Below are 14627 nucleotides of genomic sequence, written 5' to 3'. Positions count from 1 at the left end.
AAAGTTGAAAACTTCACCAGAAGATATCACAAGCTGCCAACCTTATTCTGGTAATTAGGCAAGTCCTCCATGAGGCAAATCATCTGGGGAAGCAAATAAATAAGAAAACATATTTTAAAATAATGGAGCCTTAGCAGAGAGCTCAAATTCAATGTAATAGTCATCCTCGTTTACTTAGCATTCTTAAACCTGTTTTTTTTTTTTTAAATATATTTTCCAGGCATTTAACAAAAACAACTTGATCCTAGAGGAAAGAAACAAATACTTCAACCCACATCTCACTGGGAAGACCTATTCTAACGCCTACTTTACAGATCTCAATAATTATGATGAGTACTAACAGTTCTTATGTTTTTGGCTTCTTGTAAATCCCCAGTTCCTCAAGGCCTGTGCCCCATGACTGCCCATGTTTCTGAGGCTTCAGAATTGAAGTTTGGATACATTTCAAGTGCATTTCAAGCCACCGGAGTGTCCCATTGCTGCCAAAAGTACACATTTTTAAAAGCAACAAAAATTGAAATAGGACATCGTGAAAATCTTGACCGTTGTTGAATGAGTCAGGGTGTGAAGTTTTTAATTGTGTTCATCCTGTTTTTCTGATAAGTCCCTTGGTTTGTTTTTTGAGCTTTATTTTATAAATGTGCCACCCACATTGGAAGGAGTCTTTAGAAATATGAATGTCTTCTTGCTTTGGGGTGTAAATCTTCATGATGTTTTAATTCAAGAAAATAGGCACTTTTTTCTGAGAGACCTGCTCCCTCCACAAGAAGTGCTTAGGTCCATAATATTTCAAAACATGAAGAAAAAGAATGTGGCCAAACAATTATTCACCATGGATCGCCCAACTTCCCAAATCTGGATAAAGCTATGGGATTCTTGGAAGCAGCTTATGTGTTTTCATCTTGCCTGGGAAGCGCAGGAATTCTACCTGGCCCACATCTGCATAGGTTACAGTTGACTGTGAGGCTCACCTTGCTCCTGATGCAGTTTCTGTGCCATTGCTGGTGGAGGGAGCGGAGTAGAGGTGCAGGCACAAGGAAGCGTGGATGTGTTCTGCAGGTTGCTGCAAAACTCGCCTTATTCTGACTTTTGGATTTCATGGCATTCTAGGAAGTTCCTTGCCATGCTGTTGACCTGGAAGCCCACCCGTCTGGTCCATAGTAATGTCCTGAAGAGCCAGTCTGTAAAATAACCAACCACTTACTTAGCGTTTGGATAGACTCCACACCTCCTCTCTCCCTGCAAAGAAAAGTCTTGAACATTTATGATGTCAATTAGTGAAAGTATTGAAAATACTAAATTATAACTAAAAGCAACTTTTTATGTTATAGAGAATATTGAAAGAACTGATATTAATGATAACCAATGTTTTATTTTTCATCTCTCTGATATAACCAATGTGTGGGCAATCAGCCCCTACCAAGAGCATTAATGCCATGTAAAGCTGGCTTTCTGGAGTCCACCAAGTCCATACGAAGTGGTACCCCCAGTTTCTGCTGTTACTTGCTGCCTCCAGGCCAGGGGAGCAGGAGATGCTCAGCTCTGGTGCCTTTTCTTTTATTTCAGTGCTGCCTTCCCACCCACCCAGTCCATCCACCCTCACCTCTCCCTGCATGGAGGCAACAGCATTTCAAGATGCACCTTGGGAAGTCAGGATAGCCGGAAGTAAGGGTTTTTGGGATCCCTGTGGTCTCATCGTTGATCATCAATAAGCATTTAAGAGTGTGATAACACCATTCACAGAGGTCCCCGGAAAAAAATATGTATGTTTCTCACAAACAACTGATACATAACATATGGCAGTTGGTTGAATAAATATTGAAAATAATAACACGACTGAAAAAGTTCATCTGATGCCTCTGAGCATGTGATAAAGTCCTGGGTGGACATGGAAATGTGTTCTTACTGACAAATGAACCTTCAGATCTATGAAAAAATATATAGTAGGGGTACTAAGGAACACAGAATTTTATTAGCATATGTGCTTTTACCCTTACCCTAGTTTCCAATTTAAAGAAACAATTTCAGAAAGTGTTAGAAGAATTCTGTGTTTAATAATGAATATTGTTGAGTTCAAAATATAAATATACCCAAATTTACAGAAATGACACGGTATTGAAATGGCAGGTGGGCTCTGTAAGTTCTTTTGGATTGCAAGTAAATGACATTCAGGGTCTTTGCAGTGGGGACTTCATGTTGCCTCTCACGCATTCCTCATATGTCAGAGTCTTCTGTCTATATACACATGATCAAAGCCCATACTCAGTAGGGGAAATCTAGCCAGCTCGTTCTCTAATTGTTCCTAGGTTGGATTTTCATCAGGTATTTCAACTCATCTCATCACTTTCTTGTAAGAAAAAAAAAAAAATCACTATGTAGCACATTTTAGTTATTTTTTTAGTCTTCTTCCCTAATATTTTGTAAGCTTAAAGGGACATTTTATTTTCCCTGGGAAAGAGAATTCTAATATTTCAAGAATACTTCACTGGAATTGATGGGAAATGGTTTCTAAATGCCATCGAAGCTGGTCTTTAATGAATATTTTGCAGTGACTTGGGAAAACACCCTCCCTCGCTACAGGATCTTCGTGTTGTTAATAATATAATATAAACCTTTGAAATTAGCATTGCAAAAGAATCCCATTTTTGTTTCCTACCACACTGTTCACAGGAACATTGTTTCTCTCTCTTCCTTTCTTTCTCTCTTTTATTTGACAGAATAGCAAGTGTTTAGATAATTTCAGGTATATTCTAAGTATTTTTACCAGCTGTGGAATAAGTTGTGTTTCTCCATCACTGTGTAGCTCCTGTTCACGTGTTCTGGCTCCATACTCCACGCCTAATGAGTGAACCCTTCCACGTTGGGCTTTCACAGTGCGATCTCTCCCCTGTGTTGGAACCTCCTTCATAAAGCCGCTCTTCCTTAGGACTGGGCTGTTTGGGAGTCCTGGTGAAACTTTGTGGTTCACATTTTAAATTCCTGAATGACCTTTTCATTCTCTCTTTATCTTTGTTTTTGTCCTTCATTCCCTCCTTTTGTTCTTCCTTCCTGCCTTTTCTTCTTTCCTTTCTTCTTTAATTATTCCCTTATTCTTTTTATTTTTCTTTTCTTTTTTTTTTTTTTTTTTACAAGTGGAACAAAAAGTAACAAATAATTTTAAGCTACACCTGTCTGTACCTGATGTAAAATGACATTAATCACTATTTAACTTCTAAAGTTATTTCTGAATATAGTTGGAGATTGGCTGGTTTTCATGAGGAAGCTGGCTTTAGTCTTACATTTAAATTCTTTGAAAGTGACTCCCAGTACTATTCAGGGTCCTTTCTTGAGGCTAGACTCATCACCATCTAATATTGATTTTACAGTGTACTGACAGTTTACAGGAAGGAGAACAGAATTTCTGTACACTGTACAACATGTGGGCTTCCTTTAGCTCCAGGGACATGTGACTTTGGTGAAACTGGGATTTTGTAACCTCTGAATGATATGGACTTAGTGAATTCTAAGGAACTCATGGGGCACGTGGTCAGGCTCCACCGCACGGAAGAGCCACAGTCTTCAGACTCATGGCATTCCTTCCAGAACTCCCCATTCCACTCCGAGCATATTTCTATGCTGCTGCTTCTTGTGACTTATATGAGGCATCTCAGCTTCCTCATATGTGTGAAGATGTTTCCCTAAGTCTGTTCAAGTAGACTCTCGCTAGAGTTAGCATTCATATTTGAGGGAAATAAAGAGCATTTAATGTGTTTGTGTGGGGCTGAGGTTCTAAAAGAATTGAAAAGAGATGATGAACATTGAATGAAGGTGAGGGCATCCCTGCCGGGGAGAAACCTCTGTCCCTAAGGAGAGTCCATTCATATGTTCATATGGTCTGGGATGAACCAGGGGTCTGGCCCCATCGGGTCACAGGTGATGGCAAATAGAAAAGAAGCAAATGAAGGAAACAGTCGGATAAGTAGGTGACATGAAAGGCGGGACCTGGTTACCTCCGTGAGTGCTATGGACAGTTCCCAGAAACGGTGGCCCACTTCACAGGTCCATGGGTCTGACCCTTGGATTCTGCCAGGATCAACTGCCCTGAGTAGCAGAGTTTTAGTCAAGGGCGTCCTTACTTCCTCATTCATCTGCAAAAGGATGGAAATTGTGGGAGTCAGAGCCTATTTTGCTGAGTGTTCCCACTGGAGTCTCTGGTAGAATTAGTGAGTCATGTTGTCAAAGTCATGGACAAAGGCTGGGTGCCCTGGCTCATGCCTATAATCCCAGCACTTTGGGAGGACACGGTGGGCGGATCACCTGAGCTCAGGAGTTTGAGACTAGCCTGGGCAACATGGTGAAACCCTGTCTCTACAAAATATGCAAAAAATTAGCCAGCCATCGTGGTGCACGCCTGTGGTCCCAGTTTCTTGGGAGGCTGAGGCCGGAGGATCATTTGAGCCCTGGAGGTTGAGGTTGCACTGAGCTGAGATCATATCACTGCACTCCAACCTGGGTGACAGAGAGACCATGTCTCAAAAAAAAAAAAAAAAAAGCAAAGTCTCAGTGACGTTCTCCATGTCCCCAAGTGGCCCTCTAAGGGGATCATTAGCATATAATCGAATATCAAAGGGAATTTTACCTTAAACATATATCAAGTCTATACTTAGCTAATCATTTTATCTAAACACAGCCTTGTTGGCATTTGAATTTACAAATATTCATTTGCTTATTTGCAGTGTTCCTTTTGCTTTTAGAATAAATCATAAATATTTCCCCAATACTGTCAAGATATTTAGTCATCAACGTTGTCCCTGGGCCATCAGCTTTCTTTAGGCTCCGGGTGTCATTCACATTTCAATGGGGTTTTTCTTGTGTGTGGTGTTGGGGGTAACTCCACTGACCTCAGCATTTCTATCTCAAGAGACGGCTCTGGAACACAGAACCAGAGGCAGCAGCTACCAATGGTTGATAAAATAAACTGCAACTGCCTGACCATTTTCCACATGGCAGGGCTGTGCTTAAGCCCCACACCTCCAATAATCAATGTCTATGAAGGTATCAATAACCTTAACTGTATGCAAATTCTTCACCACTTACAATATGGTACAAACTGGAGTTTACAGATGGCCTCGGCCATGCCTGCCCATTCGTTCATCCTAACTTCTTCATCACTTCCTGGTGTACTCGGGGAAGCATGTTGATACAACATTGCCGATGTTTGATTACCTGTGGTTATCTGTAATTACCTATGCTTATCTTGTCATACACTAGATGCCATTTGAGCCCCTTACTTCTTTGGGCAGTGGGTGAAATGGGAGAACATAGAAAAATGTTCACTTTGACCTAAGAAATGCACAAAAGGGAATGCCATGCACGATGTAAGATAAAATATTTGGAGACAGGGGATCATCGTGAAATTTATTTCTGCTATTCTCACCTATTGAGGTCATTAATTATAATTGATTTAAATATTTTTTTAAACTCTACAAATACTGAGCCAAGGAATTCAGGTTATGTGCTCTGTTAACCTAATGAAGCAAAGGAAAATATGTTGCTTTAATCCTTGCTTGTTAACCTAATAAAGCAAAGGAAAATATGTTGCTTTAATCCTTGCTGCTTTTCTCGTTTGGTGATAGAAAAGGTAAACAAGATGTAATGTTGAACTGCTGGTGATGATTTCTAAACTGACTCTTTCATACTGCTTTCCTGCGGACTTATATTAAAGATGCATTGTACACATTGTTTTAGCAGATAGACCAGAGGTATATTCAGTGGTCACCTGTTGCATTATCAGAAATGTGGTATGTGTTACAGGAGCATGAGGAAGAGAATCCTATCCTCTTTTGAAAATAGAGTTCACATTGCAAGTGACATAGAGCATTCTCAAAACCAAATTCAGAGCCTGGCACAAAATGTACAGTTCCTAGTGAAAGCTGTCTCAAAACACAGTCTTTTTGATAGATCATATTAGATCATATCTGCCATAGAAAGGCTTACTCCCTGCAATCGGAGTCAATATCAATTCTTGCTCAAGCAAACATGTTTTACTGTGTTGGTGCAATGGCAGGAACTAGTCAAGGGTACTTTCAGACCTGGAAGGAGGAAAGAGGAGGTAGAAAATCACTCTTTTGTGCTTCTTAAACTGTCAGTCAAGAAAATTTATTCCACCCCTTCATATTTGCTCTAAAATCTGGGGCCAGTAGTTCAAATGTGATCCTGTTCTTTCTCAGCCTTTTGCAATTTAATGCCAAATGGTCCAAATGTTAGATGAATGGCGGTAATAAAATGATTCAAATGTTAAATAAATACAAGCTGAGAGCAAAATCTGAACTCTGAAAAATCAGAACTATTCTATCATGTTGCTAAAATGAGAGCATCATTTTCTCCCCTCTCTGTTAGTGCGGATAATTTAATTTCCTAGAAAAAGTTGCTAGTGCCTTGTTTACGATGATCATTTATCATTTCATGTGGATACTATTGGTCCAATTAGAAGCAGAGATTGATTGGATTTACTTTAAAGAAAATTATTCTCCTATGCCTCTTTGAACTCAGGAATAGAAAATGATCGAGAAGCACATCATCTTCAGATGTGATTTTTGCCCTCATTGGGGATGTAGAACCAGAATAAGTACAATATATGTTCAGAAGAGAGGTGACCTCAGTATTAGCCTTCTAGAAACTAACATCACTTTAATTTTTACATGTTCCAAAAAAACATGATAGCGTTTGTTCTGTAATAAGAATGTCAGCATGATGCCTGTAGAAGGTAGAGGTTTTCGTTTCTGTTTATCTTCAGACAAGTCCATAGATAGAGGAATATCAGACACAGGCTGGTGACAACTGGCATAGATACAGTGAGCACGGAATGAGAACCACCTACAGCATTGCCTGATTATTTTTAAGTTCATATCAAAACTGCTTCACAAGTTCACAAACGTTGTCACTCTTAATTTGGGTTAAGAAAAGTATTAGTATTATCTCTACTGAAGTTGATTGCTTTTCTCTTGTACTGTGACTGTTGGCCAAAAGCAAGCTGAACTTCTGCACTTTGAAACAAAGCACAGTATGAACCTTTAACCCAACCACCTAGTTTCACCACTGAGATTCTACATCATCGGCAAGAAAATGCACAAACTTGGTCCAATGTTGGATTCTTCAAAAGTGCATAGCAAAACTTTTGTGCTATGCAGCTTGATGTGACTTTTAAAGATGTTATCAAATGTTAAATGCCTCATTCTGTGTTAATTTGCTGTTGGCTGTTTTGTGACACAAAATAAACTTATTTGAGATTGTTTCTTTTTTTTTTTTTTTTTTTTGTTAACCTTCTCTAAAGCCAATTTCAGCCCTTGGTAAGCTTGCAGACAAGCTGCAGACAAGTTACTGATCTTAAATTTAATTTTGAAAGATAATGTATCTTAATTACAATTTAGCTTTTTAAAACAATGAGACAACTTTACATTTCCCCTTTGTTTTAATGAGAAAATGGATCTTGGGTTGCTCTGCTAGAACGCTTGTGGATTGCTGGGTCCTTCCTAAGGGGGCCATGGGCACACCACACTTTCTTTCAATCCTTACATTTGAACGATTGATAGTCTTCAAAACCTTCTTGTTAGATGTACGCAATAGAAATTTCTAATGGTCATGACTTCTATCTTTCCTGTCCATCAATTCACTGGTTTTCAATGCTTCCCGAGATAGCTGTCTAGGTCTGTATCCCAGATCATTGCTTAATGACACCTGACAGATACAGTGTTTTCTGAAATCAGCTTAAGACACCAATTGTGGCAACTGGAAGCTCATCACCTGCTACATTGGATCAACTATGGAAGTCGGAGTAGGGGTGGGTGGAGGTTACCTAACCAACCAGTGGAAGTCAACTCACACCTGCTCCAAGCCTCAACTTTGAGAAACAAACATGTTTATAAGAAAGAAAAACATAGCTATTATTACAGGAGTGAATATATTGTGCTCTCTTACTGCTCTTGGTGCATTGCCAGTTTCTGTATCTCAACCCTGTTCATCATCTTTATGAAAAAGCATTCTGAAGATCTATCCTCAGCACTGCTGAGTACGCAGTCACCCTTTCCTAGCAACCCCCTTCTTACCATCTCTAGCTGCCGTTTGTGTGGGGAATAAAACGAGGGAATCCTGATTATGTACAGTATAAATTGTATTATATTTTTTGTACTTATGTTTTATGTAAATAGTTTGTCTCATTCAATTGTATGTGAGCATTGAAATAAATCCTACCGTTGAGGAGACAATGTAGTGGCGTTTTTCTTTGTATCGCCTCCAAGTGTGCTGTCTCCCCAGAGCTGCTAAGCAATAGCCACTGCTCAAAGGAGTGAGTTTCGTCAGACTGAAGTGCAGACCACTTCCTCCTGGGGAAACCTCATAACACTCCTGTTTAATCTTCAGGCCTTTTGAATGGTGGCCAGGACAGGGCATGAGGATGTATTAAAGCACTTTTAGAAATATTTCCATGGGCAACAGAAAATACGTGTCAAGGAAGGTCAATTAGGCTTTCTGTTTACAAAGCGTTGGTATCAGGTTGAGTGGATGAATGATGCATTGAGTTGTATTATACTTACCCTCTCTCCGACACACCGTATTCCATGCTTCTTTGCATAAAACAAGGTTTTTCTTGAATGAACGGCTGTCAGTCAGCATGAACACAAAGATAAGAAGCTTGACCCAGGAAGACCACCCTGTTTAGTGAAAGCCATCTTTGAATGGTCATGATCCCATTAAAAAAGGAAAAAAAAATCGTGTATGTATGTATTTCTATATCTCATATATACACATATGTATACATAAATGTATATGTGTATAGTTATTTTATATATATTTCTCAGTTGACCAAAAAGCTGAAAAAGCCCACTTAATATGGGGCCAAAAATTAATAAAACTATATAAATAGATGAACTAGTGAAGCATGTTATAAAGATTAAACTGTTTTAACCTCCAAATTACTTATTTTTTTATTAAGCAATGAAAAATTAAAATTTTAAAGCATTACATGAATAACCTATGTTTGGCTGTGAGTTTAGAAAGTGAATGGAATTAATAGTGTCATACCATAATTTTATTTCTTGCCTTTTTGTTCCTGAACAGTTGTAATCTTGGTCATATGTGTTTTGATATTTAGATGGTCTCACAAAATGCTTGTGTATCCAGGTCCTCCTCCTTTCATTCACTTGCTTTAAACAATAAGTTGAAATATGACTTCAAATACCTTTCTCGACCTATTTGAAATATATGATGCAGTTTTTCATTTAAAGTATCTCCTCAAGTCCCATTTGGGGAAAATAGCAGAGAGGATTGAATGTAACTGACTGCACAATTATGGATATTTAGTCTAAGTGGAAATTTCCCTTAAAGTAATATGAAACTATTCTAAAATTATTCTTGGTTTATTTTTTATAAAATAGATATGATTTTCTTTATGAAGTCAAAGAGAAAATGGTGTCAGAGATTGCTTTTATCACATTATTCTGCTTGGTGTACATTTTTCTTGGAAGCATTGCAGCTCCTACCATGCCCCTGCAGGCAGACTGAGACCCTGGACGGAAGCCACAAGTTCACGTTTGGTTAACATAGATCTGAGTGTTGCAGAGATCTTAAGAGTAGAGGTGCTAAAAGCATGATGGAGGAAATGAAGCTCAAATATAATTATGTTTAATACAATTCCTCATATAATACATAGAAACTATGAGTTTGAAATAAAATGTAATATTTTGAAAATGAGCTTTATCATAGGAAACAGAAAACTGCTGAAATATGATTTTTAATTCTTAATCTAAGTGGCCTTGCCTAAATGGCAGAGGGTTGGCTGTTCCTCACAAGGATGGATTCACGGGCCATGTTTCCTTTGAAAGTAATGCATAGGTAGTGAAGACATCTACATTCTATCGCCTGTCCCCTCACTTTGCTTCCTCTCTCCTGCCTCCGAATCACTCTAAGTCACCTCCTGTTTCCTATAGTAGTTGCAAGTTACCTGGTTTCATGGTGCTTCTCTTGAGGTCCTGTGCCTCCTGGTGACAAGAACCCACCCTTCCCTAAGAGAAGGATGCTGGTGGCGGCAACATGTCTGGAAATCCCTATCAGGAACATGCATGGGAGATGACAGTGGAGCAGCCATTTAGAGAGTGGATTCCAGGCAACAGCACAGCTCACAGGGCCTCCTCTACCCAGCGCCACAAAACATATCACCCTCCCTTTGGAGCAATATATTTGCCCTCCTTTCTCTACTTCCTTTCTAGCTGGAAGTTCCAAGAAATTGTGTTTTGTGAAACAATGGAATTTTCTTGATCCCTGAATTTATCTTGAGGTGAAATGATAGTAGTTAAATTCCCTGACTTTACAGAGAGGAGAAGGATGCCTCAAGGACCCAAACAAGTGCGGCCAGGTTCAAACCCAGCTTGGCAAATCCCCACCAAGGCTGTTTTCCCTCCAGCCTTGTTCTTGGAAATAATTAAGTAAATTTCAAACTCCTGTCCAAAATCTTGGTGAACTCTTTAATCTCTGTGAACTCTTTAGAAAGTGTTTCATGAAAATACACTTTCCAACTCTCTGTGCTCGAAGACGTGTCCTGACTCTGCATTTAGAGTTCCTACCACCCCTATTCTAAAATCTGGAGACAATCGAAAAGTAAATAACCCAGAACAAGACATTCACATGTTCGCAGATAGTTGGAAAGGCTCCAGTATTCCTTCACTGAGCTAATAGGCAGGGATAAAATGAAGGGTGGCATGGCCCATGCCCTTTAAATAGCTATTCTCTTAGCTGCATTGAGTCCTTTACAGAGACAGAAGTTTAAGGAAGTAAATGCATGAGATTGGGAGGACACAGCAAATGCACAATTCCCAAGAGATTATAAATGAAGTTGGGTCGAAGGTCATTTGTTGGCCCCATATTTGATATCAACTTAGAAAATGGAGCAGGAGAAATGCCACATGTGGCTTCCCACCTTGGAGCTCTTCCCCACCCACCTTCTTACATCTCATCTTAACCCTCCCCCAAGAGGAAAAACACATACAATCTATTTCCTACTATTCTCTTTCCTGAGACTAGAATACTTATGGGATCCAGGCTTGGTGGGCCTTTCTCAAAAGAAAAGAGGGTGTCTGTGTGGGATGTTGTTCTTTCACAAATATTGGCTGTTATAATTCAACAGCATAATTCATTGACACATGTTCCATCTATTCTAAATTTGAATAATTGAAATTAGTACATGACGTTTTCAGTAAGTGCATCCCATAAACAGGGAAAATGTTCATCTTCCCTGAAGAAAAGTCAAACAGACCATTTTGAACAGCAGTTAGCATGCACACATGGGATAAGCACATGACAAATGAACACTGTCAGTTACTAATGAGATTTTTATAATAGGGCACACAATTTGGGCTAGCCATTCTCCTTCTTATGTAAGCAGTATTATTGCTTGTACTTGAAACCATAATTCTTTGGAAAAGTTCATTAAATCAAGCATTTCACAAAAATTTGGGTAAGTTACAAAGACTTTGCTATGTTTTGCTTAAGCATTAGATATACTCAGGAAGCACTCATGAAATAAAGATCCTGCCTTATTAAGAGAAATTTCCCTCGATCTAATCTGCATCTTTGAATGGACATGGGAGGATGGAGAAGGAAGTTGGGACAGGGGCTTAACTTCAAACCCCGAAAGACAGGTTTAAGTAAGCCTGAAGATCCAGAAATGATAAATGGCTCAACGATCTGACTTCCTTATCCCCACTCCCTGAAGGTCAATCTCCTCATCATTCCATAGGGCAGTAACATATAGAAAGAACATGAATGATAATAAAATTGAAAGATATACCATCAATGCTTGATACATAGTAAGTTCCTAATAAATGATGGTGTGGTTGTCATTATTATCACTCAGGGACTCACTTTACCTATATTCATCTTCTCTCCCTGGGAGCAGTGCAAGCCATTTTCCCTCTTTAGACTCAAAATTGTAGGTGAACCAATTTTATAAATTAGTAAGAGTGACTGCAGAAGCCTTTGAGCCTGAGTGAAATATATGCGCCATACAAATGAGGAGAAGGTTCACGGGAGGCCCAGGAGTAAATTCACGACTGCAGTTAACAATCAGGGAGGCAAGCAATATTCTCTGGAAGTAATTACCACTAACCAAGATTGGAACCTTCAACTTTTATAATTTAATATGTTACCTATCTATGACTTGAGAAATTAACCAATAATAATGCATAAATGTGTAAAACATGCCTCATTTCTGAAGACAGAAGGTTATTCCTTTACGGGAAAGTGGATTACACTCCTGCCTAATTCTTGCCTGCAGAGCTCTGATTTTGCTTTCTCTCTAAAGCAACCTGCTCAGGTGAGGGAAATAGTTTTGTGTTGTTTTGGGAAACACAGGTCTGAGAAGTGGAATCCAGTAACCTGTCAAAAACCTAGGGCTCAAATATTGTATATGAAAAGCTAATTTGTTGCTTCATGAGGAATCTTTCTGAATGTTTAAATTTTCCTCTGTCACATACTCTTGAGATAAGACTTTGGGTATCAATTCCTAATATTGAAACAATGATCATTGATAAGATGGAAACAATGCAATAAAAGGTCAAAAATATAGTTGTCTAATGACAGCAAATATCACACATTTAAGCACAACCTTTTAAACATTCAAAAGGTTTGAAATATGAGGCTTGATGACCAAGAGGACTGTTGTTGGCTTTGCAGAGCGTGTTAAAGATCATCTGGAAGGGACAAAAGATGCAGAAGCTAAGTTTCTGTTTCTGATTATGATGGCAGTCTCTATGTGGGACAGGATGGCCAAGGCCTAAAGAATATACACACCAGAAAGACAAGGATTGGACAAAATAAGTTCTAATATTTTAATAAGCTCTCTGTGGGCAGACACGAGCTCTTTCTCTCTGATTATTATAACATAGGCACCAAAGCCATGCAAGTGAAAAGGAAACAGCCCTGGTGAGGCGACTCCTGGATTGATACTTAACACAGAGATGGATTGGGAGTAAACACAGCAAGAGGGCAGCCGGGAGGGAAAGGCAAAGTGGTCAAAGGATTTATCGGGGAAAGAGGAGACATGAAGAGACAGGTGGAACACAATTTATTAAATAGAATTTGATTTTAATTGAATTGATTGACAACTAGGTGATTGAACTGGAAATTTCGTTGAATAAATAGCAGAGTCAAGAATGAGTTCTCCTTATCAAAAGATTTTGTTTTTGTTTTACATAGTACTAACAGCTATAATTGCAAAAGGAGATCTTTGTTTTTACGAACTTTTTATGCATCTTTTGTAATAATCTAAGGAAGAAACTTAAGTTTCCAATAAAAGGTAAAAAGTATGAGTCTCAGTCAACAAACTCACATATACAAGAAAAAACTTATTTTTAATCCTTATCTCTTTGAATCAGTTAAAATAATGCCTTAGATGATAAAAAGATCAAACTTTAGTTATTCTTGGAATTTTCTCCCCAATCCCTATCCCTAAGATGATACAAAGTTTCCATGGTGTAAAAGAAAAAAATCAAGACCATTGGAAAGTGGAGACACTTTGGCATTGCTCATTAGACATCACCAACGTACAAGAGAGATGGCTGCATGGCCCATTGAATATCAGCAGATCTACCTAGGAAATGGGACACATTTGATGAAGGTGAGGTCCTCTAAGCCATGGTTATTATTCCAAGGAGCATAAAAGGCCACCCCCAAGAAGTATGACCTCTTCTACCTACCACCACTTCATAGCAGTGTGTGGCTTGTGTGGCTCTCTATTGTTCATGGCAGTACTGACACACATCCCTGATCCTAGACTAAATCTCTTTTTTTCTTTTACAAATGCATTTTTTTTAAATTCCCTATTTCGAGTACATAATTTAATTATATTCAGTATCTCCACAAGATTGTACAACCATCTCTACTATGTAATTGCAAAGCATACTCATCAATGCAAAAAGAAAATTCACACCTATTTGCAGTTACTCTCCTTTCCCCCTTCCCCCAGTTGCTGGCAACTACTAATCTTGTATTGATCTTTGTGGATTTGCCTATTTACACCTATTTGCAGTTACTCTCCTTTCCCCCTTCCCCCAGTTGCTGGCAACTACTAATCTTGTATTGATCTTTGTGGATCTGCCTATTTTGGACATTTTATAGAAATGGAAGCATACTATGTGTTGCCTTTTGTGACTTTGTTTTACTTAGTATATTTTCAAAGTTTATTCATGTTGTGTTTTGAATCATGACTTAATTGTTTCCTGTGGGTGAATAATATTCCTTTTTATTGACATAACACACTTTGCTTACGTATACATCATTTGATAAACATTTGGGTTGTTCCACCTTTTGATTATTATAAATAACAGTGCTATAAATGTGTATATGAATTATTGACTGGGAAATATATTTTAATTATCTTTGGTGTGTATCTAAGAGCAGAGTTGTTGAGCTACATGAAAACCCTATATTTAGCATTTTAAAGAACTGCCTTCTTCTTTTCCTAACTGAATACCCTTGATTTCTTTCTCTTGCCTAATTGCCCTGGCCAGAACTTCCAACACTATGTTGAATAGGAGTGGTGAGAGAGGGCATCCCTGTCTTGTGCCAGTTTTCAAAGGGAATTTTTCCAGTTTTTGCCC

The 14627-nt window shown here is 38.7% G+C and overlaps 1 protein-coding gene across 1 annotated transcript in view; it reads left to right on the top strand.

Moving 5' to 3' along the window:
• The window catches only part of SEMA5A (sema domain, seven thrombospondin repeats (type 1 and type 1-like), transmembrane domain (TM) and short cytoplasmic domain, (semaphorin) 5A), a 372837-nt gene extending 364594 nt beyond the window's left edge, over positions 1–8243 (top strand). The window contains exon 22 of the mRNA XM_011978059.1: positions 221–8243. Within this exon, the coding sequence (XP_011833449.1) occupies positions 221–340 (120 nt within the window). The 3' untranslated portion in view covers positions 341–8243. The remainder of the gene's footprint in view (positions 1–220) is intronic.
• Positions 8244–14627: the final 6384 nt, after the last annotated feature.

Source organism: Mandrillus leucophaeus, unplaced genomic scaffold (genome assembly GCF_000951045.1).
Source record: "Mandrillus leucophaeus isolate KB7577 unplaced genomic scaffold, Mleu.le_1.0 Scaffold188, whole genome shotgun sequence".
Classification (NCBI taxonomy): domain Eukaryota; kingdom Metazoa; phylum Chordata; class Mammalia; order Primates; family Cercopithecidae; genus Mandrillus; species Mandrillus leucophaeus.
This window is presented reverse-complemented; position numbering and strand designations above follow the sequence as displayed.